This window comes from Cervus canadensis, chromosome 13 (genome assembly GCF_019320065.1).
Source record: "Cervus canadensis isolate Bull #8, Minnesota chromosome 13, ASM1932006v1, whole genome shotgun sequence".
NCBI lineage: Eukaryota > Metazoa > Chordata > Mammalia > Artiodactyla > Cervidae > Cervus > Cervus canadensis.
This window is the reverse complement of record NC_057398.1, coordinates 32797794-32816481: the sequence shown is the minus strand read 5'-3', so window position 1 is coordinate 32816481 and position 18688 is coordinate 32797794. Positions and strand designations below refer to the sequence as shown.

Genomic DNA, 18688 nt, shown 5'->3' with positions numbered 1-18688 from the left:
CGGGGCGGAGCGTTGGGATCTCGCGAGATTCTCGAGCGACCGGCCCCGGCAGCCAGCATGGCGGACTCCTTGCTGCTGCTCAAGCGGGTTCCCTCCCGCCACACGTGGCTGCGAGCCCGCAAGGCCCGGCCCCAGCTCATCCTCAGCCGCCGGCCCCGCCGCCGGCTCCGGAACCTGCGCTGGCGCAGCCGAAGGCGGCTACGGCGACGACTGCTGCAGGCCCAGGCAGCCGGCGGGGACTGGCTGCAGGGCGGCTGTCTGGTGTCGGGCGCCGCGGCGCTCCAGAGGCTGAAGACCTCGGCCCGCAGGCGGGCCTCCAGCCCCGAGCCGGCCGAAGACCCGATCCCTAGTGGTCCCACGATCCTCCCGATCCCGCCGGTGCGGCCGGCTGGCTCGGGCCGCGCTGTCCTGCTGCTGCCGCTGGGGCAGGTGGGTCTCGCCGGGGGAGCAGGGCGGGCAGCGCGGGAGGGTGGGGACACAGCCCCGGGAGCTACAGGCTGGGAGAGGCCCTTTTCCCCCTGCGGGTACTCTGGCCGCGGGTCAGGCGCATTCCTTGGGCGGTGATGCTGGACAGAAGGTACCAAGTATCCTCCCGAGGGAATTCTAGGTCTTTGGGGCTGCTGCTGCTGCTGCTGCTGCTGCTGCTAAGTCACTTCAGTCGTGTCTGACTCTGTGCGACCCCATAGACGGCAGCCCACCAGGCTCCCCCGTCCCTGGGATTCTCCAGGCAAGAACACTGGAGTGGGTTGCCATTTCCTTCTTCAATGCATGAAAGTGAAAAGTTAAAGTGAAGTCGCTCAGTCGTGTCCGACTCTTAGCGACCCCATGGACTGCAGCCTACCAGGCTCCTTCGTCCATGGGATTTTCCAGGCAGGAGTACTGAAATGGAGTGCCATTACTTTCTCCGTCTTTGGGGCTGGAGGGACTTTAATAGTAATAATAGGTTGCACTTATGGAGTGCTCAGAAATGCCAGGCTCTAAGTGTTGTGGGTATATGAACTCATTCAGTGCTACATGCTCTATGGAGTCATTACCCCTAGGAATGTTTAAAGAAAGAAACAGAACATAGCTTAGATAACCTGCCCCAAAGATATAAGTGGAGGCAGACCCAGCAGTCAAACCCTTCACCTGGACGTTGGTCTGGGAGGTCCCCCGCAGTACAGGAGGGAAGTGAAAAGCCGAGGAGAGAGGCTTCCCCGGCACTGTAGCTTTGTCAGGACAGGGAGCCATGAGAACAGCAGAACTGACTTCAGGGGGCCCCCTTGGGTCGGTGTGCATCAGACTCTGTCCCTTTGGCTGCTCCAGGCTCTTAGGTTAAAAGTATTCACATTTTAATCTATTAGTTTAAAATACTACATCATTACCTACAAGGTATTCTGTTGCTTAGCAGTTCATCTCTTTTTTTAAATTCATCTCCTTTTGATAACCTGAAGAGCCAGTTAAAATCTTAGAAGTTTTCTGTCATTGGTAACAGAATCTGTAACTTTATTTCTTCCTTTCTTTTTTCGTTCCCTCTAGGGCTTTACTTTTAGTGGGATCTGTCGTGTGACCTGCCTCTATGGCCAGGTGCAGGTGTTTGGTTTTACCATCAGCCAAGGCCAGCCTGCCCAAAATGTCTTCTCTACCTATACCCACTCTCGCCTGACCATCAATGCTGTTCATTATTCAGTGCATGAGAAAAGCAAGAAGGAGATGAAGAGAGAAGCCCGGGTTCTGCTCAGACCTTATCTGAACCAAGGTAATGAAGAGAACTGAGTGACTTACTAAGGATGTATTATAATAAGGCAAAAACATTTTTTTTTTTTTTGTCTACACCCTGCAGCATGTGGGGTCTTAGTTCCCTTGGTAGAAACCCATGTCCCCTACAGTGGAAGCTTGGAGTCTTAACCACTGGAGCACCAGGGAAGACCCAAGGCGATTAATTTTTAGATGTTTACTATGGCCTCAAACTTGCACTCTTTACTGTATGTATTTAAACCCTCACCAAGGTCTGGAGAGTGAAGCTATTTTTACCATTTCACAGATGAGGAAAGTCACCCAAGGCCATACAATGTTTAGGTAGCAAACCTGGATTGACTTCTCCATCCAGGTGTGTTTCTGTCATGCAGTATGGCCTCCTGAAAAAGGCTCTCATACATGATTCCTAGTCTCAAAAGGTGTGGACTTTAGCAGAGGAGAGGAAAGTCCCGCAGGGCATAGCGTTTGATTGAGTGCTGTTTCTAAGGCAGCTTATGTCTCTCTTTACAGATGACAGATATTGTTTGATGAGCAGTTTTTCTCCTCTGTGTTCCATCGTGTTGCTGGAACGTCTGAAAACCTCCACCGTGAACTTCATAATCAGCCATCCAGGTTTATCTTACATTTTCGTACAAGAGGTAGAACCAGTTTTCATTCAGAGTTTTGCTCATTACTTTCACCAAAACAGTCAGATAACCATGTAGGATGCCCCTAGTCTTAATCTATCTGTCATGTTGTGCTATAAGTCATACAGAATGTAACACACGTGTACAGTGAAAAAGTCAATAGAAGGATATATCGGAAAAGTTGTCTCTTCTACCCCACTTAGCTTCATTCCCCAGATAAAGTCACCATTTTCTGTTATAGTTGATTAAATGCCTTTTGGTATTTTTTAAATGGTTATCTTTATATTTTGATTCACTAACTTGAGACAGTATGAATTTTCTCTAAATTCTGAGTAATTTCAGTGTACTTACACTGTCTCCCATCTCTCCCTTTCCTCATTTCCAAATTTTTGCTGCCCTTACTATTAATTTCCTGAAGTCAGATTGGTTCCTAAAATTGTCTCCCATGAGCCAGTAAATTGAGCCAAATCTATAGGAACATCAGACAGACTGGATGTGAGGTGTGAGGAGGAATCAGGGAGCAACAGCAGGTTTTTTGGCTGGACTGTCTGAGTGCACTGAGACATGGGGCTGTAGAGGAGACAGGTCTGTAGCTGAAAGATGCCTCTTAGACATCCAATTGGAGATGCCTGCTGGGCGGTTGAATGTGTGAGTCAAATTCAGAGAAGAGGTTGTGTGCATGCCTGTGTGTTGAGTCGCTTCAGTTGTGTCTGACTCTTTGCAGCCCTATGGACTGCAGCTAGGCTTCTGTGTCCTTGGGATTCTCCAGGCAAAAATACTGCAGCGGATTGCCATGCCCTCCTCCAGGGGATCTTCCTGACCCAGGGATCGAACCCATGTCTCTTATGTCTCCTGCATTGGCAGAAGGGTTCTTTACCACTGAGCCACCCAGGAAGCCCAGAGAAGAGGTTTTAAATGTAAATTTGGGTGCTTTCAGTAGACTAGGCTTCCATTGCTTCTTGGCCTTTGGGCTAAGATCAAGTGTAGTATCTGTTCTTATCAGAAGAGGGTTCCAAAACCCATGAGATGGGATAATGACACCAAGAAGTTGATGCAGTTAGAAATGAGAAGTTCAAGATCTGAGCCTGAGGAGCAACAGAGAGACTGAGGAGTGGTTGTGCTGATGTTAAAGGAGAGCCGGTGAATGTAATCAGGGAACTTCTGAAGGAAGTTGGGGCGCCTGATGCTGCTGATGGTGAGATGAGGCCTGAGAAGGGAATTGCATGCAGGCTCACCTTCTGGACAGGGTGGTTTCATGGCATTGCTGAGCAGGCCATCCTGATCAGAATGGAATCAAGAGCTGGGGAAAGATCTCAAGGGTTTAGTGATTAGGGATTTTGCTTTTAGAGAGTTTAGCTATAAAGGGAAAAAAGAGATAAAACAGGTTGGAAGAGTAAGCCTGATCAAGAGAGTTCTGGGTTTTGTTCAGATGGATGGAAAGAACCACATGCTCGAACACAGCTTGTAGGAAAGAGCCACAGGAGAGCATGCTGATGGTGCGGTGGAGAGAGGATGCAGGGAGGGGTTCCAGTGTCTTTGTGGTCTGTTGGCCTTGGGAGCAGAGGCGCTTCCTTGAGAGTGGCTGAAGGAAATGCCCAGGACAGGGATGGAGCAAGCAGAAGCTCTCTTCTGATTGTTTCCTCTCACTCTGTGAAATGGATTGGGGTATCACTGAGTGGGGGCATAGGGAGTAGGCAGGGGTTGGGGGTTTGACATGGAAGGAGAGAGAAGCTGAGTAATATGAGCAGGATGATGCACGGGCTCCTATGGTCACATTAATTTAGTCCAGTGCAGAATCTAGCAGCCCGGGAGGACCACAGAGGTGGACATGGAGACCCCACCTGACAGTGAGTGTTTCAGGTGCTGTGATCAAACCTGTTCCTTTTTCACTTACTTTAAGATTTTTTTTTTTTTCCTGCAACTTACTCAAGCACCACTATTTAGATTCCTTATGATCTTTCTTGGATAACTTCCCCCACCCCCCAAGCCTATGTGTTAGTACATTCCGGAATTATATTTTCATATAAGGCAGAGAGTAACCTGTAGATTATCTCATTTTATAAGATGTTCTTATTTTGCCCTCAGTGATTGATAGTTGAGAATCAACTGAGAGGTGAGACGAAAGGAGGGATCAGAGTTATCTTTTTTCTCCTTTTTAATACTTATTTATTTAGCTGCCCCAGGTCTTAGTTGTACCTCTCAGGATGTTTAGTTATGGCATGCGAAGTCTCAGTTGCAGCTTGTGGGATCTAGTTCCCTAACCAGGGACCAAACCTGGGCCCTCTGCATTAGGGGTGTGGAGTCTTAGCCACTGGACCACCAAGGAAGTCCCCAAAGTTATCTTTTGTAGCTCACAACTATTTGAGGCTTATTAATTTCGAACCAAAGTAAAAGAAGCACATTATGTTGTTATTTTCAGGTCCGGACTTTCCAGATTAACTCTGAGTATTTTGCCTTGAGATCTGTGGGTATTAGAAGAGAGAAAAAAAAAACTGGTTTGCGTTTAACAGAGAGTGCCTTTGCAGCCATGGAAGAGTTAGTGAGCATTTCTAGCGGTGAGTGATACAAACTGATGTAGTCTAGCATTCGTCCGCCAGAGGATTACTGTTAATGATCAGAGTCCTAAAGACGACGGCTCATGTCAAGGGTCAATGTTTGTTTCCCCTCCAGAAGAAGCAGACAGCTGCCCTGTCATTCTGGTTTGTGGCTGCCAGGACATTGGAAAGTCAACATTTAATAGATACCTCATTAACCAGCTGTTAAATAGGTAAGAGTTTTTAATCCTGTTGTGACATATTGCCAGACTTTCAGCAGGAAGTAGGAGTTTTTATTTGAGAAGCTAGATGGGAACGCATCTCAGCTCCTCCACAGAGATGACGTACAACTCTGTACAAAGCCGCTCAGCCGAGGGGGGCCTCCTGATTGTACCGTTTTGGGGTGCAGCTATTAGCGCTCTCAGGTGTACCCCCCTTGCCGGTCGGGGAGCTCACAAGAGCCATCAGTTGATCTCAGAATCTGTTTTTGTCCAAACCCAGGGAGTCAGAGCGGGGATAAAGTCTGTCGTATTTAAAAAATAAAGTTTGAGGAAAGGCAGAGTTATAACCATATAGCAATTGGACACTGTAGCCAGGCCTGCATCCCGTTTTCTCTTCACTGATATTTTCTGTGTGCTGGTGTCATCTTTAGAGCATTCTGCCTACAAGGCTGTGTGGGATGGAGTATGCCTGTGTGTCACATAAAATCTTTTATGTTCTGATTTACTTTGGACACGGTAAATAAAACGAGTTAAGATTTCTTTCTTTCTTTTAAATTTTCAGTATATCCTGCATTGATTATTTGGAATGTGATCTGGGGCAGACAGAATTTACTCCTCCGGGTTGCATTTCTTTGCTTAATATTACAGAACCAGTTCTAGGTATGTATTCTGCATTTCTTAAATGTCTTGGTTTTACACAGTACAAAAGTAATGATACAAGAAAGTCAAAGAGTACAAAAGTATAAAATATAAAAAAATAAACACATCTCCCCATGAAACTTATGGTCTTCTCATAAGTATTCCTCTGGTCTCAAAAAAACCCCTAAAAACCCAGTGATACCTTTCTAGGGTTCTATTTTAATAAATGGAACTACCATCCATTTTATTTTATGTAAATTAGAAACACTGTCTTCTAATAGGAGCATTTTACGTAACCCTACACAATGATCTCAACCAAGAAATTGACATTGATCTAATACTATTAACTAATCTATAGATTTTTTCAGAATCCATTAGTTACCCTACTAATACCCTTTTTATGTTTCAGAATCCAAATCAGAGTCCTATGCTGCTTTTTTTAATACAAAAATGTACATAACGTGTTATTTATTATTTTGACTATTGATACATGTACAGTACTGTGGCATCAAATACACTTGAAGCACTGTATAATTATTACCACTGTCTGCCTCCAAAACATTTTCCTTGTCCCAGACTGAAATGCTGTGTCCATTAAATAACAGTGCATCCCCTTCCACCCTCTGAGGACCTCTGATGTGCTGCTTGTCCCTCCCTGTGAATCTGCCTGTTCTGGGCACCTCATCTAAGTGAAATCATGCAGTACTTGTGCTCCTGTGTTAGGCTGTTTTCACTAAGTATAGAGGTTTCAAGATCTGTTCATATTGTTGTTCGGTCACTCAGTCATGTCCAACTCTTGGCGACCCCATGGGCTGCAGCACGCCAGGCTTCCCTGTCCTTCACCATCTCCCGGAGTTTGCTCAGACTCATGTCCATTGAGTTGTAGCATATGTCAAAATTAACTCCTTCTTGTGGCTGAAAATCATTCCAATGTATATATACCACATTTTGTCTATCTTTTTAACTGTGTTTTTATTTATTTATTTTTGATGGTGCTGGGTCTTCATTGCTACCCACGGACTTTCTCGAGTTGCAGCAAGTGGGAGCTACTTTTTGTTGCAGTGGGCAGGCTTCTCATTGTGGTGGCTTCTCTTGTTGCAGAGCACAGGCTCTAGGGCGCCAGGGCTTAGGTCCTCCATGACATGTAGAATCATCACAGATCAAACTCTGTCCCCTGCATTGGCAGGCAGATTCTACCACTGGACCACCAGGGAAGCCCCTGTATTGTTTCTACTTTTCTACCTGTTGTGACTAACGCTGCCATGAATATTGGTTACAACGATCTGTTCAAGCCACCGCTTTCAATTCCTTTGGATATATATACATATACATACATACACACCCATAAGTGGTCATGTTTAACTTTTTGAGAAACTGCCAGACTATTCTATAGCAGCTGCACTGTTTTACGTTCCCATTGGTAATTCACAAGGGTTCTGATTTCTCTACATCTTCAACAATACTTGTTATTTTGATCATGGCCTTTCTCAAGGATGGAAGTAATCTCTTTTTGGTCTTGGTTTGCATTTCCCTAATGACTAATGGTGTTGAGCCTCTTTCCATATGTTTATTGGCCATTTGTACATGTGCTTTGAAGAAATGGCTGTTTAGTCCTTTGCCCACTGTTGAATTGGGTTCTTTGTTTTTGTTGAGTTTTAGGAGTTCTGTATATATTCTGGATGTTAATTCCTTGCTAGATATGCAATTTGCAAATACTTTGTCATTTTATTTGCTTTTAATAATATCCTTCGATGCACAAAAGTTCTTAATTTTTATGTTTTTGTTGCCTATGCTTTTTGGATCATCCATGTTGTTACTAAATCTAGTCTCATAAAGATTTTCTGTAATGTTTTCTTCTAGGAATTCTGCAAGTTTAGCTCTAGCACTTAGGTCTTCGATCAATTTTGAGTTACATTTTGTGTTTGACACAAGAGAAGGGTCTCACTTCGTTCTTATGTACATGGATGTCCAGATTTCATTATCTATTTGTTCTTTCCACACTGAATGGTCTTGACACTTATGTTGAAAATCATTTGACCACACATCCATACATCCGTGTGTGCTGAGTTGCTTCAGTCATGTTCAACTTTTTGCGACCCCATGGTCTGTAGCTCGCCAGGCTTCTCTGTCCATAGGATTCTCTTGGCAAGAATACTGGAGTGGGTTTCCATGCCCTTCTCTAGGGGACCTTCCCAACCCAGGGATGGAACCTGCAGTTCTATGTCTTCTGCATTGGCAGGTGGGTTCTTTACCACTAGCGTCACCTGGGAAGCACATGCGTGCAAGGATTTTTTTTGTGTGTGCTCTTTATTCCATTGGTTTACACGTAGCCCTTAGGCCAGTACCACATTTTTAATTACTGTACCTTTGTAAGAAGTTCAAAATTGGGAAATGTGAATCCTCCAGCTTTATTCTTTTTCAAGATTGTCTCGTCATTTTGAGGCCCTTTGCAATTCCATATGAATATTAGAATAGGCTTTTTCATTTCTGGGGAAAGGGCTGTTAGAATTTTGATAGGGATTGTATTCAATCTTGTTTTTCACTTGGCTGGGTGGCGAGGCATACGGGATCTTAGTTCTCCGACCTTGGATCGAACCCACGCCCCTGCAATGGAAGCAGTGTCTTAATCACTGGGCCACCAGGGAAGTCCCAAGGATTGCATTCAATCTGTAGATGAGATAGTATTAACATTTTCCTATCCATGAACACAGGATGTCTTTCTAATTTTTTTTTCTTTCTAATTTTTTATGTCTTCTTTAATTTCTTTAAGCAATATTTTACCTCCTTGGTTTGATTCACTCCTAAGGATTTAATTATTTTAGTTATTGTAAATGCAATTGCTATTCTAATTCCCTTTTCAAATTGTTAATTGCTGGTGTGTAGGAACATTACTGATTTTTGTGGGGTTTTATTGTTTGTTTTTGTTTTTTCTTATTTAAAAAGTTTTTTTGGTGTGTATGTGGTGTTTTTTTTTTTTTCCTCCACAATTTTTTGTTGTTGTTTTTGGCCACGCAGTGCAGCTTGTGGGATCTTAGATCCCCAATCGGATCAAACCCAGGCTCCCAGCAGTGGAAGCGCAGTCCTAACCGTTGGACCGCCAGGGAATTCCTCTCTTTTAGCTGGTTTCGTTGTTCCTCTTTTTACATTTTCTCTGTTCCATTTAATTTTTTTTTCCTTTTTTACCGTATTTTTAAAAACAAGGCCACTGATACATCATCATAAATACAACCACCAAAATCAGCATAGTGATATTGCTATAGTGTAGTTACTCGGTTTTGTCCATTTTGTCTCAGTCATCTGTGTAGACCCAGTGAGAACTTAAAAGTCTTTAGTCTTCTTTAATATGGAGACTGTTATCTGGCTTTTCTAATCTTCTGTAACCTTGACAGTTTGAAGAGTACTTTTGTGGTTTTCCCATATTTAGACCTAGAAGTAACACTGTGTTCTCTGTCGTATCAACATGCTGTCAGTTTGTCCTGTTAACCAGAGATGTTAGCTTTGATCAGTTGCTTAAAATAGTGTTTTCTGATCTAACTAGGTGTGGTGTGTTCGTTTTCTTCTGGGTGTCATTGCCCCTCGGTGGACAGTTAGGGAATATACATATACTTAAACCCATACATGTCATATATGTACATACATAATATGTGTGTATATTTGTGCACATATATGTACATACATATTTTGATGTCTTTGTATAGGTTTCTGTTTATTAAGAGCCATGAATTTGCACTGGTCATTGTTTTTTTTTTTTGGCCGATCTGCATCGCTTTTGGGATCTTGTTCCCTGAGCAGGGATCCAACCCGGTCCCCTGCAGTAGAGGCACAGAGTCCTAACCACTGGACCAGCAAGGACTTGTGATCATTCAGATTCTAATCTCGCACCCAGGGTTCATCCTAGTTAGCCTTCCGCCTTCCACATTTATCGGCCCCCTTTCCAATGGTGAGAACCCTGGCTGCAGTTATTCTCAGTGTATTTACATATTTGTTCATTCCCTTTGTATTTGCTCAGTCCCTAGACCACGCAGGTCACTCTCAGTTGTGGGCTGCCCCAAGTCCCCTGACTCCAAGCTTGAGGGGCGCCTCGCCAGCTCTTCCCTAGGTGGCCTCGCGCCAGCCGCACTGACCACGGCCCTTGCGACTGTGTTATGACATGGTCTGGTCACCTGCCTGCCGTGGGTGCTGGCCCCGGCCGCAGCCCTGACCAGAGGGGATGGGAAGTGGCTTGGGCTGGACAGACTGCTGCTGTGATAGGGTGTGTCCTCTCAAGCTGGACTGATTGAGTTCAAGTCCCACTGATCCCTACTATCTGTGTGACCTTGGTCAAGGTAATCTCTTTCTCAGCTTCCTCGTCTGTAAAAATCAAGAAAGTAAATACTACCTGTGTCATGGGGGTTTATGAAAACTAGAGACTCTGTAGCACATGTAGGACATAGTAAGTACTATATTCCAACAAGTGATTACTGTTGTTATTAATTATTGTGTGTAAACCCTGTGGGGGTGTTTCTTCTGTTCACAGATGTGTCCTAAATATCTAGAACAATGCCCAGCATGCAGTAGACGTCCAGTAGATGTTTGTTGAATGAATGACCATATTAGGACGTAGTTGGGGCTAACTGTATAAATGCAGGTGTGTCTGTGTTTGAAATTGAAAGCTTAGATTTCCAAAAGTGAGAGCGTAGCTATTCCTGGTGGTCGGACAGGCTCAGATTTCCTGAGCAGCTTCGTCAGGGATCATGGCTGGACCACAACCCTTGCCACCTCTTAGGTTCTCATGGATCAGTGACTCTCACCTTTATCTTCTTAGGACCACCTTTCACCCACCAGAGGACACCCCAGAAAATGGTCTATTATGGGAAAACTTCTTGTAAAAACAACTTTGAAAACTATATTGAGGTAATAAAGTATGTTTTCAGCTCCTACAAGCGAGAGGCCCCTCTTATCATCAACACCATGGGCTGGGTAGCAGGTAAGTCTGTGGAGGTGCATCTGGCAGGAAGGGTTGGGTGATGGGAGCAGGTGCGTGCGTGGCTTTCAGATGTTAGTTCTGAAGCCCAGTCCTTAGGAGGCTCCTTGTCTCGCCTCTCATGGGCACACATCACCACCCAGATGCACTGACTGGGCTCTGTCGTTTACATCCTTACAGACCAGGGTCTCCTGCTTCTCATTGACCTGATCCGCTTGCTGTCGCCCAGCCACGTTGTCCAGTTTAACTCTGACCGGAGTAAATACATGCCAGACCTCACCCCCGACTTCGTGGACGACATGGACGGCTTGTACACAAGACGCAAATCCAGAGTCAGAAACAGAGGTTTCCACCTGCCTGAGTTTGCTGAGAATTTGGAGTTTGCTGACGAAGAAAAAGAGAATCCAGTTATGTCTACGGGATACAAGCTGATGTTCGTGAAGTCGGAGTTTGTGACTGGAAAAACGCCCAGGAATAGGTAAGCAGACCATCATGGCTGGAGAATCCTGTTTTCTTCAGTCTGACAAGGCCTTCGGTCCTCGATTCCTTCAAAAGGGTCAGTCCCCTAAAATCTTTCAGATCTCCATCAGAGCTACCTGTTTACAGAGAAGTCAGTTCTGTTTCGAATGGTTCCTTTCCCAGTGGAAATGCCCAGAATTGGTCTCCAGGTCTGATTGCCCCTCTAGGAGCTTTGACCTGAAGGATCTCCAGTGGGTTTATGGAGAGGCAAGGTCTACAGGTCCTGGGGTTGGGACATGGGCTGTGTCAGGACAGGTGGGCCCTGTCTCTGAGCGGGAGGTGGGCCCTCTCACCTTCTTCTGATTTACTTTTCAGAGAATCACATAACAGAGTCCTTCGTGAGCTGGCAGTGCTGGGTTACCTGAGCCAGTTGCAGCCCCCAGTGCCGAAGCCACTGTGTGCCTTACATGGTCTGACCCCCTATCAGGTAACCTGAGCTCTCAGGGGGATTGTCTGACTTCCTGTGTGCCTGTCTCACCTCTTTATACCCCTTCACTCATGTCATCCTCAGCCCTGAGGTGTTGATGTGGCGACTGTGCCCATTTTACAGACGGGAGCTGAGGGATCCCGTGGGAGTGGATCCAGCTCCAGAGGGGCTGACCCTGGTTTCCATCCCGACCAGGAATGTTCTGCCTAACACCAGAGGTGGCCCTGGGACCACACGCTGCAGCCCAGCTCCTCCCTTCTGCCGACCGACCGTCTGTGACTTGGGCTGTGAGCGGTGGTGATGGGCCTCGCAGAATGTGTGTTTGCCCAGAGAGCACTCATAACGTGTTTCAGATATTGTCACAGGCTGATTCTAGCTCTAAAGTATGTGCATCTTGGATTCCAACCTCTGAAGGATTGTTTTGGGAAGAAACCACCATAGTATTAGGGTCCCAGATGATGAAAGAATCAAATAGGAACAGGTGTCATTTCTGTTCTGGGCTCTCCTCTACTCACTGAGGCCAGGGGCAGACTCAGCTTTCCCACAGGACATAGGAAGAGTCTGGGCTGGGACTGGCTGGCGCCCAGTGGCCTGACTCGACCAGAGCCCTCACTCCGCTGTTTGGCCTGCGCAGTGCTGAGCACACAGTGGGCCAGGCGCTCTGTTGCGCCTGCGGGGAAGGTGCTGGTACAGACCCCGCTTACAGCTAGAAGACTGGGCGCAGGCAGGCAGGTGGAGACGCTGGGTGGAGGTTGCACAGGCAGGGGCCGTGACCAGGGAGTGTGGGGTCGGGGGGCAGCGTCATGTTGCCCAAACCCAATGGTGAGGTTGGCCCCAGGCTTCCAAGCCCCCTCCACTGAAGAACCCAAGGCAGTTGGTTTAGTGGAGTTTTTGGGTAATTTGCTCCAGTTTATACTCATTGGCGATGCTCTGTAACTGGACTTGAAACTTATCTGGCAGTAATGTAAACTGCCATTTGTTACAAATTCACATGTGTTTTTGAAGCCTAAATAAAATGTTTAACAAAATGCTTTTCTATTTTAAAAGTTTGTAGTTACCCAGAGAGTTGCATGTTAAAAGTAGTCCTTTACTGGGTGCTCCAGGAACGTGGTCCATTTTTCTTAATGCAGTAATTCCCTCGGGGGGCTTCTCCTCACTCTGTGGATGTTTACTTCCTTCCACCCGGAGACCTGTTGGTGATGAGTTTTCAGTCTCCCTTCTACCTTCAGCTCATGTGGATGTCCCCAAATTCGCATCTCATGTGTCTCTTTTTTTGTTGTTGTTAATTTTTTTCTTTTTTTTCTCATGTGTCTCTTTAGACAGAGTTGCAGGCATTCAATTTAGATTTCTAGCAAGTGGTGTTGATGTGCAAGAGCTTTGTGTAATTTTCCTAGGTTCTCAGTGTAAAGCAGTGAAACACTAAACAGTTTCCATTCTGTTTAGATATGTTTTGGTGGGCAGTTTGACAGATAAAACTTCAAATAGATGACTCGTCAGCTTGTAGAAACTATTAACACAAGTAGTCTTTTGAGTCAGATCACTGGAGGGGGTGCACGTGTGTCCTCCAGGTTCCTTTCAATGCCGTCGCGCTCCGGATCATCCACGCTGACGTGGCCCCCACCCACATCCTGTATGCTGTGAACGCCAGCTGGGTCGGGCTCTGCAAGATCCTGGATGACGTCAGGGGATACGCTAGCGGGCCCATCCTGCTTGCCCAGAGTCCCATCTGCGATTGTGTGGGGTTTGGTGAGTCTGAGAGGAAAATCTGAGTGTAAACCCACTGAAATTGACCCATCTGAGCAGCTGTAGATTGGCGGGGCTTGACCTTGTTGCTGTCATTTGCCTGGAGTGGTCTATCCTCTGTGAAGTGGGCCCTGGGGGGTGGGGGGCAGGAAGGAAGCAGTTCTTCTTTGCTTGTCCTGCCAGCTTCTCTAAACACAGGAGTCCTCAAGGCCTGGCCGGGCCTCCCTGTCATCTGACATGTTTCCTGTGGGCCGTCCCACAGAAAACTGCAGCTCTCGGTCCATCGTAGGCTGACCTCTGTACACGCTCTCCAGCACAACGTCGGCTCCAAGCCCATGTTACCAGTCACTTTTCTGCTTAGTTGTCTCTCTGGCATCTAAGACTTCAGTCCGACACTGAGGTCCTGATAGATCCATCAACCGTTCCCTGACATTCCGCCTGCAACTCCTCCTGTCCTGCACTGGCGGTGAACGGTCCTTGAATGATTTACTCTGTATTTGGGTCAGGCCCCTGGGTCCTGCCTGGCACCCCTTCGTTTTGTTCATCACAGTCCACACCCCAGCCTGATGCCTTCTGTTTTCAGAGTGTCAGACTCCTCAGTCTCATCGGTTCTCACCCCGCGCAGGAGCTCGGTAGTTGTGGGGCATGGGTTTAGCTGCTCCACGGCACATGGAATCCTCCTGGACCAGGGATGGAACCCTTGTCCCCTGCATCGGCAGGTGGATTCCTCTCCGCCGTAACACCAGGGACGTTAGAAAACTCATAAGCCATTCTGCAGTTCTGAGTGGTGGGGAGGATGATCTTGTGTGTTGTGTGTCCTCAAGGGATTTGCAGGGGGATCGACATGGAGAAGAGGCTTTACCACATCCTCACTCCCGTGCCCCCAGAGGAGCTGAGACATGTGAACTGTCTGCTGGTCGGAGCTGTGTCCATCCCACAGTGTGTTCTCAAGAGCCAGGTATGTGCAGCCCTGGAGCTTGCTGGCCATGTCCATGGCAAAGTGTGGACCTGAAGTTGGGGCGGGAGTCACAGAGCAGGTTCTTGTTTGGGAAACTTACACTTTTTCGTAGAAATGGACAAGGCCAAGTGACATGTTCGCATGGCCTGAAGGTCTGGGGCGTGAGTGCCCATCACCTCAGGCGGGAGCCCCAGCTAGAGCCATCATTGCAGGCATGGGTGTGGGAGAAAAAGCACAGAGGTGGTGACCCCAGGGTGACCCTTCCTGAAGACAGTCTTCAGAGGCTCTTGTGGGAAGGTCACATTGGCCAAGGGCATCCGTGTGGCCCCAAACCAAACAGCAGGACCTGTAGGCAGCTGGGGAGGCAGCCAGTGTCCCCCTCGTCACCTGCTGGTTCAACCCCATCTCTTGCTGTTGGACGTGTTTGGGGGGTTGAAGTGTAAGTGGGCCCTTCCAAGGAAGGGGAGCTGAGGATCTTAGGAGCGATCTAATACTGTCTTCCATCTTGGCCAGATTCTAAGTGTTCCACATGTTTTCTCTGTGTTTCTATTTCAGCGTGGGCTCGAAGGGACCATACCTTATGTCACGACAGATTATAATTTTAAGCTTCCTGGAGCATCAGAGAAAATTGGAGCAAGAGAAAGTGGGGCAACATATAAAGAGAAAGGACATCCCAAAGCTAAGTTCTATCGAAAAACATACCAGTGTTCTTAGTACAGGAAGAAACCTTCCTCCCAGAAAGCTGGACCATCTCCAGCCTGGCATCAGTGGACGATGGGGTTCTGTGACCACGAACAGAACAGCGTGCTTACGTAGCAAACAGTACAGTGTTTCCTGCGTGGCTCATGGATGTGTTTAGAGTACGTATACTCTTAAATCAACATGACAGAGGTTTTCCCTAGTCTTCTGTTTCGTTTTCTAAAGGAATCAAGAAGCAGGGAACAGTTCATGCACCTTTGAAACAGAACATGGTCGATTCCTCATGAAGTTTTTCAAGGACCTGGTTGTTGGTATCTGGATAAAACTAGAGAAACTGGACCACAGAAATGTCTCGAGGGGGTAAGCAGGACATCTGGTGGGATGGAGAGCCTAGAAGAGTACAGAGTTGCCCTGTGGTCCTCGCTTGGGGGGTGCTCCCAGCCCTGCTCACTGGATGCTCCCCAGCCTCTTCTGTACACATGGGTTGAGGATTATGCTTATATTTGGTGTTAAATTTATTCAAGTTTTCATAGATAAGAGTTTGCCTCAAGAACCCTTCATCTTTTAGAAATCTGATGCTGAAAAAATTTTTACCTTGAAAAAATGTTCTCAAACCCAGGAAGCCTGTCCTGGGGCCTCTTTAAAACTCAATTTGTCCTGATTGACTTCTCATCTGAGATGGAAAATGCACAGTGAGCAGAGCCAGAAGCCGGGCTGTTTGGACCAAGGCCCAGTGGAGGGGCTCCTGCTATTGGTTTCAGTGGCTGGACATGAGCTCCATGCCGGTGGTGATGCTGGACTCCCAGAGGCTTCGGAGGAAATGGTGGGCCCCCCTTCCTCGTCTTTTCCCTGGAATCAGTGTTCATTAACCTCCAGAGTTGGAAATGGTTTGGTAAATAGGCTGGCCAATTCACATCACATCATGTCTGCGTTTAGGACCCTGAGATGCCTACAGTAGCAGCATTTCATCCTGGTGCTCTGAATTCCAGCTTCCAAGCAGGACGCCTGGAAGGACCACTGTTAGGATGTGAGGGTTTTACGGTTTACGTCCGTTTAAGGTGTTGATCATCATTGTCTTCAGTGTTCTGGGGACCGATCCCTCATCTCGTAGAGCCCTTGTCACCCTCCAGGATCAGCTTTGATATTTAGAGACCATTTAAAGTCTAGTTTCTTAGTTGCATCTTATTTATATCTAAGTTAACTTGTACATACATGTTCTTCTATCTTGGCCTTGCAGCGACTTTTGCAGTCAATCTACTGTCAACTTTTTGCCTCCTTCACAAGTTCCTGTATCTTTACAATGATACTTAGGTCTTTAGCAGTAAGTCTTGGGAAGAATGAAAGTGGTGATCTGTCATTTCCGTTTTCATTAAATCCTGACTCGCCCTTAGCCTGTTTCCTGCTGGCCTTTAAAGTTGCCCATCAGTCCCCATTGGTAAGGAAAATAACGTTGCCACTAGAGGGAGCTGTCAGCCATTGGTCAGCTGGCCATGGGGTGCTGGAGATGGCAGAGGATCCCCTGGAGGCCTTTCTCAGTATCTAGAGATGCTGGAGATGGCCCTGTGGTCAGCTCCTGGGTGTGCTAGTCAGACTGGCAACGGTGCACACACCCTGGGTGTCGGCCCGTTGGATAATCAGTGTTGATGGTTCAGGCTTCTGTCATTTCCACAGTGTATGTTGCTTCAGGATGGCCAGTGAGGGCTCTGTGTTGGAGATACACTTGACAAAAACTCCTGGGACCTCCCTGGTGGTCCATTGGTTAGAACACTGTGCTTCCATGGCAGGGTCCAAGGGTTCAATCCCTGGTCGAGGAGCTAAGATCCCGCATGCCCAGTGGGATGTGAAAAACCAAACAACTCTTAGTCATTTCTGTGTGCTTTTCAATGTAGTACATAACTTATTTTAAGAAAATCAAAGGAATATATGACTTAGAACATGGAAACCCTCAATCACTGATTTTTATGGTTTGTTAAAATCAGTTCTTCAGACCTGTTTTCAGGACAGGTAAACATGAAAAATGGGGAAAAATCCTCCAATTTTAGGGTTGATTTAATTTTGTGAGGAAAGGTAGTTATGTTGTTCCCATCCGTCCCCAGGTAGGTCTTGGGGACAGGAACCAGTTTGTCCTCGGAGACCCCAGTGTAGAACTGAAGTTTGAGAAAGGGGAGAGGAGTAGGTGAGCTGGCCTTGGGATTATGACTTTTGAGAAAACAAACTTGAGATTGGCCAACTGGAGAGGATACAGGGGTGGAGAGGACATGTGGTGGGGCCCCAGCTGAGCCAAGGGGCCCCCCTTGCCGATACCAGGACCTCTGTGATGGGCAGGTCCTCACCTTCGCAGACACTCAGGTCTCTGCCCGGAAGATGGCGTGTGGACCAAGTGACATGGGATGGTGATTTTTAGATTGCTCATTCTTTCCCTTATATTTGGGTGAGGCCATGTGGTTGTTACCAGAAGTCTGTGATGGAGCTCTGAGTCCATGTCCTGACTGGGCCACCAGCTGGCAGTGTAGCTTTGAGGGGTGTTTCACTCGAGCCTGTGACCTTCTTTAAGGTGGGTGGGTGGCGCTTCTCTCGGGTCCCGCATGAGGAAGGCATGAGACACATTCTCAACAGACCTAGCAGTAACTCCTGGCATGTGGCTTGTTTCTGGCTGGGTTGTAAATCCTAGCAGACAGGAGGAAGACTGTGTTCCTCAAAGTCACCCTGGGTCGGAGCAGAAACTCAGTGTTCGCATCTGAAAACATCTTGCTACGGCCCCCAGGCAGTGGCACCATCCTTCCTGCTATGGGTCCTGCTCAGGCTTCCACCCGTCACCTGCCCCTTGGAGTTTTTCATAAGCCCCACTACTGCTTTTAAAATCATGATGTCAGCTCACCTGTGTAGGAGATGATCCTGAAGTCCACCACCGTGTTATCACTGTTGACGCCGTGACACTGTCTCACCCAGTATTTTTCTAAACTGCACATGTGCGTTTGTGTGTTTTACAAACCTGTTTGTCCAACTGTATGTATGGTTTCTATCCAGCTTTTTTCACTTACATGTGAACTTCTGTATCAATAAATATTTTTGAGAATGTAAATTTGTGTCATTTTGTTCCATATATAGACCATTTTATTCCAGGAAATGGTTTGAATGCTTAGAAGAAATGGCAGAAACATTGGAAGGGGGTAGTGAAACCGGGTGTCACGGCAGGGAAGAGGGGAGGCCCCCGCAAGCGCCTGCATCTTTTTCCTGTTTCACTATCTAGTGGGGTAAGCTCCAAGGGAAGTTAGCTTCATTTCTGTTTTTGGACTCCAAATGTTAGCCACACAGTCCTGACTGCCATTCCTTTCTCCAGGGAATCTTCCCCACCCAGGATCAAACCTGGTCTCCTGCATTGCAGGCAAATTCTTTACCATCTGAACCACCAGGCTCAAGGATGTATGTTACGTCACTCCTGGACTATCTTTGAGACTCTATTAGCAGGAAAAAGAATTTTGTTCCCAGAAGAGTACAAATAGAAAGGAAGCCAGCCAGCAGGCCGGGGGTCTGTGCCTGTAGCTGCCTCTCCCTGAGCGACTGCTTGGCCCCTCTGCCCTCAGCCCCAGGGTGGGGCCTGGCGGAGGCAACGAGACTTGGC

At 47.0% G+C, this 18688-nt stretch overlaps 1 protein-coding gene and 1 pseudogene across 1 annotated transcript; both read left to right on the top strand.

Moving 5' to 3' along the window:
- Positions 1-38: 38 nt before the first annotated feature.
- NOL9 (nucleolar protein 9) lies at positions 39-18148 on the top strand. The gene is made up of 12 exons (XM_043485532.1): positions 39-429; positions 1519-1738; positions 2248-2375; positions 4783-4918; positions 5034-5130; positions 5681-5778; positions 10562-10723; positions 10901-11198; positions 11555-11666; positions 13235-13412; positions 14234-14367; positions 14923-18148. The coding sequence occupies exons 1-12, from the start codon at positions 58-60 to the stop codon at positions 15079-15081; spliced, it is 2094 nt and encodes a 697-aa protein (XP_043341467.1). The 5' UTR covers positions 39-57; the 3' UTR covers positions 15082-18148.
- On the top strand, positions 3315-3438 carry LOC122452673 (annotated as a pseudogene).
- Positions 18149-18688: the final 540 nt, after the last annotated feature.